The sequence below is a fragment of the Oryctolagus cuniculus genome, chromosome 17 (assembly GCF_964237555.1).
Source record: "Oryctolagus cuniculus chromosome 17, mOryCun1.1, whole genome shotgun sequence".
NCBI classification, from domain to species: domain Eukaryota; kingdom Metazoa; phylum Chordata; class Mammalia; order Lagomorpha; family Leporidae; genus Oryctolagus; species Oryctolagus cuniculus.
The window spans coordinates 52551904-52568611 of record NC_091448.1 but is presented as its reverse complement, the minus strand read 5'-3'; the positions used below and the strand labels follow the sequence as shown (position 1 = coordinate 52568611).

At 58.4% G+C, this 16708-nt stretch overlaps 1 protein-coding gene and 2 long non-coding RNA genes across 4 annotated transcripts; 2 read left to right on the top strand and 1 right to left on the bottom strand.

The window, feature by feature from the left end:
- Nucleotides 1–34: 34 nt before the first annotated feature.
- ALOX15B (arachidonate 15-lipoxygenase type B) lies at nt 35–16702 on the bottom strand. Of its 2 annotated transcripts, none has more exons than XM_002719048.5 (16): nt 16461–16702; nt 15967–15982; nt 8286–8466; nt 7976–8201; nt 7665–7746; nt 5188–5310; nt 4877–4980; nt 3687–3859; nt 3321–3467; nt 3031–3234; nt 2339–2425; nt 2024–2193; nt 1752–1873; nt 1550–1650; nt 1302–1472; nt 35–875 (listed from the first exon to the last, which is right to left on the bottom strand). In XM_002719048.5, exons 1-16 carry the CDS (start codon nt 16546–16548, stop codon nt 696–698), a joined length of 2175 nt encoding a protein of 724 aa, XP_002719094.3. In that variant the 5' UTR covers nt 16549–16702; the 3' UTR covers nt 35–695. The 2 variants fall into 2 exon arrangements, with proteins under 2 accessions (XP_002719094.3, XP_017204781.3); XM_017349292.3 differs by having other exon boundaries at nt 8286–8453; nt 16461–16695.
- On the top strand, nt 8450–9289 carry LOC138846205 (uncharacterized). Its single transcript, XR_011383657.1, has 2 exons — nt 8450–8963; nt 9207–9289. It is a non-coding gene; the product is annotated as an uncharacterized lncRNA (long non-coding RNA).
- On the top strand, nt 10006–12824 carry LOC138846204 (uncharacterized). Its single transcript, XR_011383656.1, has 3 exons — nt 10006–11568; nt 11961–12180; nt 12394–12824. It is a non-coding gene; the product is annotated as an uncharacterized lncRNA (long non-coding RNA).
- Nucleotides 16703–16708: the final 6 nt, after the last annotated feature.

The following is a 16708-nucleotide window of genomic DNA, read 5'->3' as shown; positions in this document are numbered from 1 at the left end:
TCTCGCGCGGTTTCAATATATTTTTTAAACTTAATTAACTTATTATTCTTTACTTATTTTACTTTTATTTAAAAGGCAGAGGTCAGAGAGAGAGAGGTCTCTTTCCCATCTGCTGGTTCACTTCAAATGTCTGCAACAGCTGGGCCGAGCCAGGTCAAAGCCAGGAGCTGGGAACCCAGTCCAGCTCTCCTCTATGGGTGGCAGGGACCCAAGCACTTAAGCCGTGAGCTGCTCCCCGCAGGGTGCACATTTGCAGGAAGCTGGAATTGGAGGAGGAGCCGGGACTGGAACTCAGGCACTCCAATGTGAGAGGCCAAGAAGCATCTTAATGAGGGAGCCACACGCCTGCCCACCAGGCCGAGTTTGGGCAGAGCCATTCCTCGTGTGGCTGAGCTGCCTAAACAGTGACTGCCCTTGAGTCAAGTGACCTTGAGGTCCACCAGCAGTGGTCAGAGGCCGGGATCATGCACTTGCCACCACCGGGAGCCAAAGCAAACAAAACCCTGGCAGGGCGCTGTGGGGCATTCTGTCCTCCGTCGGCTTATGGCTTCTCGGTTTTGATTTTGTTTCTCCAGGGGGTGGGGAGTGAGTATAATGGGGCCTGTTTTTCTGGGGGAGTCTTTTCCCTGGTGTCCGTTAGCCTAGAGCAATGTGGTCAAAGGAATTTGCCACGAGGGGCTGTGTTCTCCAAGGATTTAGATGGAGACGCTGTTCTCGATGAGCGGCGGGTCCAGGTAGGCGTAGGGCAGCGCCAGGCCCCGGTTCCGCTCCCGGATGTCTCTCGAGATCTGGGCCAGGCGGCTCTGGAAGGCGGCGATGCTGCGCCGTGGCGCGTCCTCCGTGAAGTGCTCATCCGGGTACGTGCCCAGCGGCCTCTGGGGGCAACCACAAGGGTGGCCGAGGGGCTGCTGAGGTCCCCATCGTCTGAGCCGCTGTGACCCTCCCTAGCTGGCTCGGGCCCTTGACCCTCAGCCTGGGTGGAGGGGGCGTGCAGACCCGAAGCAGCCTCTGAGACTCACTCACGCCCTCCCCCCAAACAGATCTTCTCCCCACACACACCCTGCAGCAAAATCCTGGGAGTCTGAAGTTCAGGGTTTTAAATGAGCGGGATGCCACCTTGCCCTTGCAGCTACGAGTGTCTCTCATCATCATCTCATCTGGCTGCTTGGCCCTCACGGTGAGACGCCCAAGGCCGGGAAGTCCCCCAGGGAAGGGACCCGTGGCAGGGCTGCATCTGGGGGACAACTCCACACCCTCCCTGATCTCAGTCCCGCTGGCCTGGCTTCCTGCCCTGGACTCACTCGGACTCCAGGCTCCTTGCTCAGCACCCGGAGGGCAACGACGACGTCGCACGTGGCATTGACTGGCGGGAGGGTGGCTAAGAAGCCCTCAGGTGTTGCCTGGCCTTTGGAGGTGGGCGGGGGCAGCTGCATGGTGGGCGGCAGATTGGGCATCCATGCACAGGAGTCAAACTGAAGCCGGAAGGGACAGAATGAAGTGGAGGCACCAGCACCCCACATCCCACCACCCCTGCACTGCCCTTCCTCACCTGCCCTGCGCTGATAGAGGAGTGCCTGGCTGAGCAGGTGAATATCACCATGGTGACGTACTGCACCAGGGCTCCCCGGGTCTCCAGTGAGGAGGGTACACCTGCAGGGACACCTGGGCTGGGGCTGGGGCTGCCAGGGTCCTGAGAGCTGCACTGCAGAGACCTGAGGGTGGGGCCCAAGGGCCAGGGTCCCCGTACGTACCTGAGCTCTCCTGGGATAAGAAGCCCTTGGTGAAGACCTCTCTCACCCAGGCCTGGAGCTCCTGGTCATCCTGTACTGCTGCATCGCTTGGGTAGTAGATGCCGACTATTTCGGAGACAAAACTGCAAGGTGCACCTGTGTTCAGTCCCCACCTCCAGCCCTGACCAATCCCTGAAGCCCACTCTGCCCAGTGTCGGTAATGCGCAGCCCTCCCCTCACTGTGAGTCCCCCCGGGGCCCCCCATCTCCCTCCCAGGCTCCTAGCTGTCTCACCGCTCCATCGCCCCCCAGATCTGCATGCCGTCATCCCGGTAGTAGTAGCCCGGGAGGTCTTCAACTCCTCTGGCTCGGATATCTTCCGGCAGACACAGGGTGGCATAGCTCAGCTGCTCCATGTTCCTCTGTATCAGCTCGGAGAAGCCTCCGATGCCGAGGCCTGTGGACTGGAAGACAGGACAGGGTCCTGGGAATCCGGGCGCTTGCTCTAGTGCGTGCTCATGTGGGGAAGAAGAGGCCGCTCCCACCCCCACGGCCCCTGAGTCTTCACGTTGGAGGAATGTCCCACTCCCACCCCAAAGCAGCTCTTACCCTGTCCACGACCTGCCCCGGAGCGATGAGCAGCTCACGGGCCAGTGTGTTGATGTGCAAGGTGTACCGTGTGTGCGGGATTAGCAGCTGCAGGGGCGGGAGATGGCGGCGCTGAGGGAGGCCCCAGACCTCCTCCCAGCTCTTTCACTGGCAGACTCCAAGGGGCAAGACAGGACTCCAGGCTCCGTGACGGGGGCTAGTCCCGCCAATGCTGGGTGCACTCCTGCCTCTCTCTCGGCATCAGATTGTTTTGCCGAAGGAAGGGCTGGTTTGCATGAGACCTGTGACCCTCCCAGCTCAGACCTCCTGCGATTGCCTAACCTCTGGGGCCTGGCACTACAGAGCACCTCCCCAGAGCCCACCTCCGAGTGCCAGGCTCTGGGGGCTGCAGACAGGCAGAGAGAACCAGCTGGGCTTGGAGAGCACAGACCAGAGCCTGCCTGCAGGACCCAGGAGCCCGTCTCAGTGAGAGCCAGAGAGACTGAGCAGCTGTGGACCCCAGGACAGGAAATCCCATCCCTTCGCATGCGTCAGGCCTGTGGACATCTGGGGGCCCTTCAGAGCCCAGCCCAGAGCTGTGCACGGAGAAGCTGCCGATGCAGGGTGGGGACTCTGCGCACAGGCTCTGGGAAGAGTGCTCAGAAGGGGCATCACGAGGGGCAGGTCTGGGCCCCCCTGGTGGAGCCACTGACCTTGAAGAGCGGGTGGCAGTGGGGCAGCTGGCGCAGCATGGCCAGCGTGAAGACCTCGGGCAGCAGGTGTCCCTGCAGCAGATGCGTGAGGGCCTCGTGTACGGAGAACTCGGCGTTGCGCACCCAGGTCTTGGCCAGCAGCCAGTCCCACTTGTTGTCGCTGGGCAGGAAGATGGGGCTATTGGGCCCAGGGGTCTGGCTGAGCTGAGTGGGGACCAGTGGAGAGGAAGGGGCTGTGAATGCCTGCCAATCACTCTGTGAGACCCTCTCCGCCCCTGCTGCACTGAGACCTGGATGGCGAGCGGCACCAAGGGCCCACGCCCCGGGCGCTGGTGTAGCAGGGTCAAGGGCGCTGCAGAGAACTGAGGCCTCCCATTAACGACATTGGTACGGATACTGGAGAGGATGCCGTGGTCCACCAAGAACAGGGAGCCCCTCTGTGGGAGAAAAGAGGGGAGCTGGGGGCTGCACCTGGTTTTCTAGAGCCAGGGTGGGGCAGCGGTGGCAGGGAGGGGATTCCAGGCTGGGGGAGGAATGTGTTTGGGGAGAACATGCACAGTAGGGCCCTAACAACTGTAAGTGCACCCCTCCCTCTCCCACAGGGGGTGGGCTCGCATGCTTGATCCTGGACGCCATGTTCTACCACCTCGCCCCACCTCTAGCTCAGCCTGCAGACTGCTCCCGGGGCCCAGCACGGGGGCCACCATGGCATCGGTGACTGGGAAGTTCTTTGGGAGGTGGCGGCAGCGGCGGATCAGGACAGGGTTGAGGCCATTCAGGAACTGGGAGGCAAAGAAGGCGTCTTCCTGCCAGTGGTCAAACACGTACTCTGCAGGGGCAGGGGACATGGGGACTGGTCACCTCTGGATTCAAGGTGGTTGCCTTCTGGGCATCCTGTACCTTTCTCGAGTTTCCGTCACTGCTCATGACAAAACAGCAAACTTTATCTCCCAGCCCGTGGTGCACCTGCCATCCTTTTCCCCCATGGCTCACCAGCCGCAAATGCAACAAATCAGATACCACAGGTAGGCTCGGCCCCGCCCCCTGCCCGTCATCCCCTCAGTGGGGTGCGGCAGACCCCAGGGACCTCTCCCTTGGCAGCCCCGCCCCTCTGCTGCCCATCAAGCCCCACGGATGCTCAGTCCTGGTGCCTCTTGACCCACCTGCCCACTCTGTCTCTACTGCTCTGCCTCGCTGCACCACCACCTCGTGGCTCATGGTCCTGTTTCCACTCCTGCCCCCAACAGCCCCCTTACAGGGCACATCTGGCTGGGTGACCCCTGCCAGCCAGCAGTCCAGGACAGACTTGCTGTGGCCCACACAGTCCTGCACCACTGTGCACTGTGCCCCCCTCTCCTGCTTCCTCCCCGTGCTCAGCCCACTCAGGCCACAGCATCTTCCATTCCCCTGAAGGTGTCAGGGGCCGTCCCCTCCACTGGCCCCTGAGCCTGGAGCCCTCTGTGTCCCCACACCCCATCTTTGGTGCTGTTGAGGCCGCCTCAATTTTGAGGCCTCCGTATAAGTCACTCTCTAGGGAGAGCTCTCCAGTGTCCCCTCCTGGCTTGGGTAGGCCCTCCTTTTGCCCTTGGAGCCAATGGGTGCATCTCCCCAGTGCAATGAATGATTTGACTTTGAGTCCAATCCATAGCCACTGGCCCTGGGAGCACAAGGACTGCACTGCAGCCCAGCGTCTGATGGACAGGAGCTCAACACATGTCTGTTTCCTGGAAGGCCAGGGATCCCTCCAGGCTGCACCAAGGGCATCGGTGCCCAGATTCCCGAGACTCCTGCAGCCACGGAGGGGACATCCCAGGAGGAGGCCACAAGCCCAGCCCGCGCTCCTCACCGATGGCTGGCGTCCTATGGAAGTTGAATATTCTTCTCATCTCCCGGAGGCTCCTCCAGAGCCCTTTGCGGTCCAGCAGCCCCTTGATCTTCAGCTCTGCCACCCTGCCGGGGGATGCCAGGGCTGGGGAGGGGGCCCCGGGAGACCCTGCCCCACCAGCCAGCCTCAGCCCTCCTGGCATCTGAACCCAGTTCCCGCTGCTTGGGGCCCCACTGCTTTTTGGGAGGTGTTGAGGACAGGAGCCCGGGTAGGGCTGGTATCGCCGAGGGGGGGCAGGCAGAGGGGCGGGGCCGGCAGGAGGCCCCCCTCACACAGAGCCGATGTTCAGGTAGAAGGCGGCGTTCTTGGCTGCAGGGTATTTGAGGTTGAGGTCCAGGTCTTTCACCGTCACCTCGTTGAGGCAGTGAGGCCAGCCAGGGAGGTAAGTCTTCCAGCTGGAAGTCAGAGCAGGCAGGGGGCCAGCGGCAGGTCAGAGGGAGCCCCTGGACAGGGGCAGAGGGAGCCAGGGCCAGCCACCCTTCCTGGGATGTGCTCTGGCCCTGTTCCCGCAGGGAGACTTCTCCCCCTGGGCGTGGCTGGCTGATCCAGGGTTAAGCCCCCGACCAGAGCTGAGCCAATCAGAGTCCTTCCGGGGGAATCTGAGATTGGGCCCGAGCCAGGACCCTTCGCTTTGGCTGAGACCGTTTTCCACGGGGGAGTTGGGAAAGCCTGCACTGCAGAGAGAGGGAGAGAAAGAGCGAGAAAGAGAGAGAAGCGAGAGTCACCTTGGCTCCTGGTCTTCACTCCCTACCCTCACTCCTGTAAGTGCCTCTGTGTCCTGCTAACAAACTCCCCTTTTTTTTTTTTCTATCTGCTAGTCGGAATCGGGTTTTGTTCTTGCAAGCATAGAATTCCTGACCACCACAGGCCGTCGTGCTGCGGGGAGGCTGATCTGGGGAGGGGGCTGTAGCAGGCGGCCCAGCTCGCTGCCGTCTCCTCATCCCCCGGCCTAAGGCACCCCTCAACCCCACTGGGAAGCAAGCCCACAGCTAACAGCAAAATCGCTTCCCCCAGCAGCTCGCCTCTTATTCGCTCCTTCTTTGGTTCCTGCAATAACTGCTCTAGGGTTTGAGCTTTCGACTTCAAAGAACAATTTGCACTTAGAGAACACTGCCACCAGGTGGTGGCCAAACCCCACTACTCAAACTTCTGTGTGCTTTCAGGTTCACCCAGGGACCTTTTAAAAATGCAGATTCTGATTTAGTAGGCCAGGGGCGGGCCCCAGAGCCTGCTTTTCCAACAGCTCCCAGGAGGGGCTGTGCGTCTGACCCCCACTGGGTACTGAGGGCTGGGACCCACGGAGTTAGCTGTTAACAGCACGTATTTAGACACTAGCTGCATTTGTACCATTTTCTCATTCATTCTAATAATGCAAATAAGATAGGTTTCTTTTGTCGAAGAACATGAGGGAAGAGAGGGAAGGATGTGACCTAGTGATCAAGACACCAGCATTGCTCGCATATTGGAGTGCCTGGGTTGGAGTCCTGCCGCAGCATCTCGGAAGCCAGCTCTACCACTTGGGTCCCTGCTACCCATGTAGAAGCCCTGGAGGGAGTTTCCGACTCCTGGCTTCAAGCCCCAGCCAGCACCACTGTAGGCATCTGGGATGGACTCTACTTGTCTTTCTGTCTCTCTGCCTCTCAAATACAGTAAATATATTTTGAAAGAAAAGAAGGATTGCTGAAATCAATGACTTGCCCAAGGCCTCACAGCTCTTTGGCCCTGGATCTCCATGGATACGGCAGGTCTCAACATTGGGCCACCCCCGCCCCCCTGGGGTGGAGGGGGGTGTTGCTGGCAGATCTGGCTCAGTGGTTCTCTTGAGGGTATAATTCATGACGCCTGTAGACTCATCAGGAACCAAGTGAGCCTGTGCCTGCTGTGACCCACAGCACACGCCTCTGGCCCAGGCTGCAGACAGCAGCCAAAGTTAAGATCAGGGAACGTAGGCACCTGAGAACAATTCTGGGTTTTCTGCTCCCTTTGCAGCCCTCCCGAGGCCACCTCTGCTCTCTGACCTCCAGGGCTGAGACTAGGGCAGAGGAAGAGCCCCCATCCCCATCCGGGCGTTGTCGTCCTGGAAGGTGAATTGGGGGGGGGGGGGCTGGGTGGTGTATTTCATCTCTGGAGGACACAGCCAGTGGATCTGTGAGAACGCCCCAGGGCAAGGGAGAGCCAGCCGGCATAAGGCACTCAGCAGGGTTTTCTTTTTTTTTTTTTTTTTTTTTTTTGACAGGCAGAGTGGACAGTGAGAGAGAGAGACAGAGAGAAAGGTCTTCCTTTGCCGCTGGTTCACCCTCCAATGGCCGCCGCTGCAGCCGGCGCACCGCGCTGATCCTGGCAGGAGCCAGGAGCCAGGTGCTTTTCCTGGTCTCCCATGGGGTGCAGGGCCCAAGCACTTGGGCCATCCTCCACTGCACTCCCTGGCCATAGCAGAGAGCTGGCCTGGAAGAGGGGCAACCGGGACAGAATCCGGCGCCCCAACCGGGACTAGAACCCGGTGTGCCGGCGCCGCAAGGTGGAGGATTAGCCTATTGAGCCACGGCGCCGGCTTCAGCAGGGTTTTCAAACCTCAAGGGCGCTGTGGGGGGCCTAGGACAAAAACTTCCCCGCCCACCCAGGTCTGATTCTGTAGGTCCCAGGGGCCTGAGAGTTTGCATTTCATAGGAGGGCTTGGGTGCTGAGCTCTAGTCTGTGCCGTCACAGGCGCCCGCCCCCCCCCCGCCCCCAGCAGCGGCTGCCTCCTCACCCGTACGCCTGGCGCCGGGCCTGCAGCTCCTCTTGCCGCTGCTGCCAGAGCGCGGGGTGCTGGTCGGCCCGTGAGACTCTGGCTGCGGGAAGACTGGAGTGCGTGAGAGGGAAAAGGAGAAGCCCTCGACCTCTGGCGCCAGCCACCCTCTGACCAGGTCCTCTCGCCCCAAGAGCAATTTCCCTCTAGTAGGGCTGCTCCCCACGATCCCCTTCCCCGTCCCTCTCTGCTGCCCCCTTCCCCCTGGCCACACCCGCTAACCCTTCCACACTCCCCGTGGCCCTCGTCCCAGCGCCAGCCCCAGCCCTCACCTGCCCCTTCCCGCAGCGCCAGGCTACTCGGCGCCTCCAGCCACTGGTAGCAGGGGAAGCGCAGCGGGGCACCCCCCGGCGGCGTGAGCTGGACCCAGCGGCAGAACCAGGCGTCGCCGGCCGCCGCGAGGCAGAGCGGGCGGGACAGCGCGGGGGGCTCCAGGTGCAGACGCAGCAGCAGCACAGGGCCCACATCTTGGGGCAGCGTCACTTCGAAGTCCTCCTCCTGGGGGGAGGGTCAGCTTGCGGAGGGCCCCCCTCTTGTCCAGCCCTCCCCCTCCAACCCTGCCCACCTCCTCCACGCACTCACAGCGCCCGCGGTGAACTCCTTGCCGAAATGGTCCAGGGGCAGTGGGGGGCTCTCCCCCAGGGTCCCCACGATGCTGATGGACACTTTGTCCCACGTGCCAGCCCCGAAGGCCTTTCCGGTGGAAACCTTCACTGTGAACTTGGCCATGGTGCCAGCCTGAGTCTGGTCCTGTGGAGTGGGACTGCAGAGCTTTATGGCTGGCTCTCAGGGGACACGCCCCGCCCCATCCCGCCCCAACAGGCCCTGTTCAGGCCAGGCTGGTTGTTACCACTACCCCCGAGTGCCCGGGATTGGTGGGGGTGGGGGTGGTGGAGGAGTGAGAGACTGGAGGGGGGATAGGCAGGATGCTGGTGCATGGGGCGGGGGGATGGGAGGAGTTAGAGCGCTACCGGGACACAGACTGGCTGGAACTGCTGAGGTCTGGGGAACAGCATCTTTGAGCCAAGATTCTGGGAAGAGACCCAGGATTGGGACCCAGCAGGTACCCAGGTTCTACGTGGCCCTGCCCCTTTTGTTTATTTTATTTTTTTAAAGATGTGTTTGTTTATTTGAAAGTCAGTTACAGAGAGAGAGAGAGAGCGAGCGAGCGAGCTTCCATCTGCTGGTTCACCCCCCAGATGGTCACAACAGCCAGGGCTGGGCCAGGCCAAAGCCAGGAGCTTCTTCTGGGTCTCCCACGTGAGTGCAGGGGCCCAAGCACTTGGGGGCAGCCTCCGTGGCTGTCCCAATCACATTAGCAAGGAGCTGGGTGGGATGGGAAGCAGGTGGGGCTCACATGCACTGCTGGTGTCGCAGTTGGCCGCTTAACCCGCTGCACCACAACGCCAGCCCCTATTCATTTTTCCTTAAAACCTGGGCATCATCACCTCCCACTCCCTATAGCTCTCCTTGAACTATTTACATGATTTTATTTCATTTAAGAACTAATTCGGTGCTGTTGGCAAGACCCAAGGAAGACCCCGGTGTTGGCTATCATGGAGATTAAAAATCAAGTGCGAAGAGAAGTCAATGAGGAAATGAATACTTCATTTAACAGTTTCAGATACCCGGGAGCGCTGACGGAAGTCACACAGGCTGGCATGGGGGGGGAGGTGCTGGGGAGAGAGGCTGGATCCCAGAGAGGGGACGCCTGAGGAAGGCTGTATGCAGAGGGAGCTGTGTGTGCCAGAGCTCACACAGGTGAGCAGGAGGTCGGCTTGCTGGAGAGTTGAAGGCGGGAGTGCAGTGAAGGAGACAGATGTCAAGGGGAACTGAGAGGTTTTGGCGTTGGGGGGGTGTGTGTGACAGATTTGGAGGCTTGGACCTGGAACTGCAACAGCCAAGAGGAAAAGCCTCACCTGGCATGGAGCTTGGGCTGGAGCGTCCAGCCCACAGGTGTGCTGAGTCACAGGTTGGAAGGAAGAGAAGGGGGAGCAGACTGGGCCCCGAGGCCTTCCAAGGCTTGGCAGTTGCCCAAGGCAGGCAGAAGCAGCCAATGCAAGGTGGGGGGGGGGGGAACAGGGAGGGATGGGTCAATTGTGTTCCGTGTTGCTAAGAGGCTAGATGAGAGGGAGGCAAAGAAGTGACCCCTGGATCTGCCAACAAGCTCTTGGAGTATGTGCCACCCACTGAGCAACATGACCCAGAGGATCAACCCAGTTCTGTGCAAGCAAGGAGGGCACAAGACGGAATCCCACTGTCAGCCTGGCGACTTTGCCTGGAGCAGTTTCAGTGTGTGATGGGGGTGCAGTCAGAGTGACCGATGGACTTGTAGCCACACACACACACACACACCAGGCTTAAAGTGTAAACCTGCAAGGGCAGGAAAACGAGCATGGAGGTGACAGCAATGGATTTAACACACAGGGGAGGGCGGAAGTCCAGAAGTAGATTGGCCCCACCCTAAAGCTGCCTCGAGCCATAGGAGGCGGGAGACCAACGCTTCTGGGGATGGGATGCAGGTGATGCTGGAAATGGGATGTGATTGGGTGAACTGTTTTTTAAAAGATTTATTTTATTTATTTGAAAGGCAGAGTGACACAGAGAGAGAGAGGTCTTCCATCCACGGGCTGCAAGGGCCAGGGCTGAGCCAGGCAGAAGCCAGGAGCTTGGAACTTTATCTGGGTCTCCCACATGGGTAGCAGGGGCCCAAGCACTTGGTCCATCCTCTGCTGCTTTCCCAGGCACATTAGCAGGGAGCTAGTTCGGAAGTGGAGCAGCAGGGACTTGAACTGGCGTTCACATGGGATGCGGGTGTCACGGGCAGCAGCTCAACCTGCCGCAACACAACTCTGGGCCCCGGTGGAGTTTTTGTTGGTTTATTAGAGGCAGTTAAGCGCCCCCTCCCCCAGACACACTTCTGCACCTCATGTAACTATTAAAGAGAGAATCCTTCCCAACTCCCCAGGTCCTGGGAGATTTGTTTTCTACAGGGGATGAACTTGAGCAGATAGAGCCGTGGGTGGGACACCAAACTTAAAGTCCGAGGATGGGCCGACAGTGTGCATTATGGGCGGAGGGCGCCCGGGTCCCCAGCCTCGTCCCTGCCTGGGCTCTATGGGAATGCCTGCTTGCAGCTTTTCAGGGCACAGATGTAGCAACAGAGCTGCAGGATGGCATGCAAAGCCTCTGTTTAAGCGTTTGAGGAGTCACCGTACTGTTTTCCACAGCGGCGACGCCATCATCTTTTCCCACCAGCAGGGCGCAAGGGGTCGGACTTGTCTGCGTGCTCACCACATTGTTTATCTGATGATAGCCTTTCTTAATTAAGTGGTATCTCATTGTGGCTTTGATTTGCGTTTCCCTAGTGATTAGCAATGTCACATATACATGTGTTTATTGGCTGTTTGCATATTAGTTTTGTAGCAATGCCCGTTAATGTCCTTTGCCCAAATCAATCATCCTTAATTATTATCTCTTGCCTGGGCAAATTTTAGTTTATCATGTGAATCATAGGCAAGAGCAATTCACATGGAATTTGCATCTAGGACACATTTACATATGCAATTTGCATAAGGCACACTTTAAATATTTTTTTGGTTGTAGGTCACTCTCATAATACATATCAGTATCACACGCATCTGTGTGCCCAGATGCAGTGGGTCTAGGAAACAGTGGCGATGCTTTATAGCTTCTTTTTTTTTAAAGAAAGTGTATTTGTTTTATTTATTTGAAAACCAGTGTCAGAGAGGGAGAGATATAGAGAGACATCTTCCATCTGCTGGTTCCTTCCCCAGATGGCTGCAAGAACCAGGCTCGGGCCAGGCTCTAACCAGGAGCCTGGAGCTCCATCCGGGTCTCCCTTGTGAGTAGCAGGGCCCCAAGCCATCCTCCACTGCTTTCCCAGGCGCATTAGCAGGGAGCTGGGTTGGAAGCAGGCCCTTCAGTGTGAGATGCTGGCATCACAGGCGGTAGCTTAACCGGCTGCGCCGCAACGCTGGCCACTTATGGTTTCTCCAACCTAAAATCCAGCCCTCCTGCTTGTGAGAGCAGGAGCAGTGGGTAGGGTTGAGACCATGGCTGCTCCTGGGGGTGAATCCTGGTGGTTCTGCCCTCCCTGACTGTCACTCTGCCTGGCAATACAGTGCACACCAGTAAGGGCTGTGGTGTTGTTCCAACTGGCTTGGGCATGTCCTTTGATTAAGGATTCCTGGATGATAATAAAAGCCTAAAAGCAGCCTCTTTAAACACCCCTAGCCAGGACAGGACCCGTCGTATGGACACGGAGGAGGCCAGGGGCTGGCAGTGCTGCTCATGAGGACGGCTCCATGGCTCCGGGAGTGTGGTTCCTTTCAGAGCGTCAGGAGCTCAGAGCCAATGCCGTGGCCGCAAAACCACAGAACAAAAGCAGACACTTTCCTCAGGACCTCTTCAACCTATAAAAATGAATCTCTTTCTTAATCATCTAAAATCATAGGTATGAGCACAAACTGTAAAACTGGAGAGACCTGAAGATGCTTGCACAGAAAGAAATAAACTTTCCTTGTATTAAAAAAAAAAAAGTTTTTAAAAACCAAACTGGGGGGGGGAGGGCACAGCGCTGTGGCATAGTGGGTAAAGCTGCCACCTGCAGCACCGCCATCCCATATGGGCGCTGTTTTGAGTCCCAGCTGCTCCACTTCCAATCCAGCTCTCTGCCATGGCCTGGGAAAGCAGTAGGAGATGGCCCAAGTCCTTGGGCCCTGCACCCGCGTGAGAGACCTGGAAGAAGCTCCTGGTTCCTGGCTTCAGATCGGCGCAGCTCCAGCCATTACGGCCATCTGGGGAGTGAACCAACAGATGGAAGACCTCTCTCTCCCTCTCTCTCTGCCTCTGCCTCTGCTTCTCTGTAACTCTGCTTTTCAAATAAATAAATCTTAAAAAAAAATATATTAGTGTCATCTTCAAGGTAAGATTCGGCTCAGGCCCATGGTGGGTCTGGAATAGGAGGTAGACTGGGGACATGGGGTTAATGGAACTGTTTTGTGGGTAGGCAACACAGGCTCACTAGGGAGAACTTGAGCAAAAAGGAGCATTTATTATAAGAGGAGTCTAAGGAGATAGCTGGGCCGCAGCGAGGGCCTGGAGGCAGGGCCTGGAGCACAGTAGGAATTTAGGAATGGCTAGTTGTCCCACTCCTACCCCCACCCCACCCCACCCCGCTGCCCCCACAGCTCCTGTTTTCACCTTCTCTGTCTAAGGCAGGAGATGGGTGTGGGAGCATCTTCATTCCTGGTCTAAGTACCCAGCCAAGTGTCGGCACTGCCGGCTGGGACCAGGAACCCACCCCTGGGTGCAGCCGCTGTGCCAAGTGGGGAGGACTCCTGCAAGACGCCAGGCTGGCTGCGTGCTTCCCACCACGCTGGCACTGATGCACCGTGGGGAGGTGAGACTTCTCAGAAGTGGTGAGGAGAGCATGCCCAGGCAGCGGTTAACCCTGGGCAACACACGGCCCCGAGGTAGGTCATGCTTCTCACAGGAGGTAGCTAATGTGCTAGTCAGTGTCCAGGATGCTTCCCCTGAAATCCTCCTGCCACCCTGTCTTGTCCCCAGATGGCCCTGGTGGAGCCCCCGCATTGGGCTGCAGAGCCACACTAGGGAAAGTCACGGGCACACTCCGAGGACCGTCAGCCAGCACTGAGAGAGAAGCTCTGGCTCCCCTAGGCTGTTGTGTGATGAATGCCAGACATTTCCAAGCCATCCACAGCCTCTGCCAGCTCTGGCTGGCGTTTAGGGCATTTTTTAAAGATTTATTTATTTATGTATTTTTAAAGATTTTATTTATTTTACTTGAAAGAGTTACACAGAAAGAGAAGGAGAGGCAGAGAGAGAGAGAGAGAGAGAGAGGTCTTCCATCTGCGGATTCACTCCCCAATTGGCCGCGGCCGGAGCTGCGCCCATCCAAAGCCAGGAGCCAGGAGTTTCTTCCGGGTCTCCCACGCAGGTGCAGGGGCCCAAGCACTTGGGCCATCTTCTACTGCTTTCCCAGGGCATAGCAGGGAGCTGGATTGGAAGTGGAGCAGCTGGGACTCGAACCGGCGTCCATATGGGATGCCAGCGCTTTAGGCCAGGGCGTTAATCCGCTTCGCCACAGCACCAGCCCCAAGATTTATTTATTTATTTATCTAGCTAGCTATTTATTTATTTAAGAGGGAGAGCCAGGAAAAGAGAGTGATCTTCTATCCACTGGTTCACTCCCCAAATGGCCACAACAGCCAGGGCTGGGCCAGGGTGAAGCCAGGAACCTGGAGCTCCATCCAGGTCTCCCACGTGGGTGCAGGGACCCAAGCACTTGGGCCATCGTCTACTCCATTCCCAGGAGCATTAGCAAGGAGCAGGACTGGAAGTGGAAAAGTTGGGGCTTGAACCAGAGCCCATATGGGATGCTGGCGTCACAGGCGGAGGCTTAACCCACAGCGCACCACAATGCCAACCCCACTCTGTGGGTGAGGGTCTTCCCTGCTGGGGGGGAAGTAGCCATGGTCTCCAGCAATGAGTGAACAGGCCCCGGCACTCCATCTTCCTTCCCTGAGCGGCGCCTCCCCTGCCCCAGCTCCGTGGTTGCCTCACCCCTGGGTGCTGTGCAGACTCCCTGAAGCCTCAGGGGGCCCTGACACAGAGTGGGCCCTTCCTCGGGGCCTCCACACCCAGGGACTCCAGGCTGCAGGAGGCTAAAGGCCTGGGAGAGCCGGGGCTCTGGGGTGACTCCTCTTCCCCAAGCCCTCTCCCTGCCTCTCCCGTCTCATCCTGCTAATGGCTGACACCTGGCCACCCTCATCCCCAAGGACGCTGGGAAGTAAGCCCTTTATCAGCCTTTTCTCAAATGTCTGCCGGGAACTCTGGCGGTCACGTGGCCTGTCTGACCCTCTGCGGGGTTTCCCGTAAGATGGAGTTCTGCTGGGAGGAGACGCAGGTGCTCAGTGAGCTTTCTCAAGTCAAGTGCTTAGCGCAGCTTCTAGCCAGCACCCAGGAAGACAGGGCTTGGAAGCTGAGCTCACCTCCCGCTTTGGGAGAAAACAGCAACCTCGGGGGAAAGTCCTGGAATCTGCAACTCTCTGGACCACAGAGCACCTACTCCCAGGCCAAGCCGCCCTCTCTAATCCTCTTAGGAGGACTTCTCCTCCTGCAGTCCCGGTAATCCCTCCCGTGCCAGGCTCTGGCCCCCTGGCCCCGGCTCCTGCCTCAGGGTCTCGCTAGTCTGGCTCCTTGAAGCAGCATGTTCGTCTGCGGGCAGAATTCTCCCTTCAAAGGGAAGCCAACGTCTCCGCCCACGCTGCCCCCTCTCTGGCTCCTGCAGGAACATGTTCGACTCCTGGCCTTTTCTGGGAGACTCTGACCCCTGGCAGGTCCAGTCTGTGGGACAAGCTCTGGTCTGGGGACAGCTGAGGTGTGCAGGCCCTGCCCCGGGGACACAGGAATTCATCCACGAAGAGCCCGGTCCTGGGCCTGTTCTCCGAGAGCCAGGAAGGCTTCTGCCACTTGGTGGCACTGTACAGCATGAAGCGGGGTTCAGGGCTCCTAGAGCCTCTCACTGCAGACCTCTAACACCAACCCTGCAAGTCAACTCTAGGTGAAGCCACCACCTGGTTCCCGGCCCACGCAGAGAGGGTGACCGGAGCTCTGGTGCCCACCTGACCTCAGCCTTGGTGTGGGGGGTGACCCAGGTACCTGCCAATGACACACGGGAGAACCCACGTGGCCCTAGGTGAGGCAGAGTAGGTGGGAGAGACAGGGGTGTTCTGGCGGAGGCCCAGGGCTGAGGAGGTGTTGTGAGAGCCCAGAGAGGCCCAGGAGACAACGGGCGGGCGGCCAGTGACAAAGGGTGGTCACCGTCATCTAGGTGCTGGGCTTGCTGGTTTAGGGGAGGAGGCGGAGAAGAAGAGAAAGCTATTTGTTGAATCTGCAGTCATGAGCACAGTTTTGGAAAAGCAATTCATCTGCTTTTCCAGTTTTCCAGTCAATAAACAGTTATTTTCATTTTATTTGAAAGGGGGCGGGGGGGGGGGGAGACAGAGTCCATCCACTGGTTCACTCCCAAAAGGCCCACTACAGTTTTGGGCTAAGCCAAAGCCATCGCTATCACCATTGTCATTGCCATCGCCATCGCCAGCGCGCCCCTGCCCCAAGTGTGCATTAGCAGGAAGCTGGAATCAGAAGCGGAGGAGTAGGGACTCAAACCCAGGCACTGGGATGTGAGGTGTGGGTGTCCCCAATGACGTCTTACCTGCTACAACGAATGCCTGCTGTGGGGAGCAGCTCGGACTAGACTGTTACTGGAATTAAGACTTATTCTATGCATCTGCTCTCCCACAATATGGCGCTGGGAGAGAAGTAAACAGCTTCCGCACAGCTGCCTCCAGTTCAACCAATTAACTGTAGGACTTGCTCCTGATTGGAGAGCAGCGTACTCGGCGTGTGGGCAGCCGAGTTGGGATTGGCGGAGGAGGACTATAAAGGAGGAGAGAGACGGCATGCACCAGGAACATCTATGGGGAACATCTAAGGGAACCTGTGCAGCCCCCGAGAAGAGCCGGCCGGCGGTGTGCCGCTCCCCTGCGGAAGTGGGGAATGCGGCCAGGGGGAACTGCCCTTCCACGGAGGTGGAAGGGATAGTAGCCAACCCGGGAAGAACCAGCAGCAAACCCGGGGAGGGCCGAGCAGACGAAAGAACAGCGCAGGGTCCTGTGTCGTTCCCCCACGAAGACGGGGAGCGACAGCCTGCTCCACATTTTAAGCAGGTGGACCAACATCTCATCACAATGAAGACATCACCGGGGTGAGGAACAGAAGTTCTCGCGTGTGGCATTAAAGGAATGGTGCGTGGCGATAGCCCACACTGGCTGGCGCAAGCCCATTCGTGAAAGGCAGAGAGCCGCCCCACAGTACCCCCAGGGAATTCACCCAGAACTCCCTAGCACGCCAAACTCCGAGGGCTCCCAGATTCTTTCTATAAAATACCCCTGGAG

Coding starts and splice junctions, on each gene's coding strand:
- ALOX15B (XM_002719048.5), bottom strand. CDS start 16,548: ATGCCACACGCGAGAACTTCTGTTCCTCACCCCGGTGATGTCTTCATT. Junction 2,426..3,030: donor ACTGCCACCCGCTCTTCAAG/GTCAGTGGCTCC, acceptor CCGCCCCTGCAG/CTGCTAATCCCGCACACACG. Junction 1,473..1,549: donor CCTCTATCAGCGCAGGGCAG/GTGAGGAAGGGC, acceptor TTCCGGCTTCAG/TTTGACTCCTGTGCATGGAT.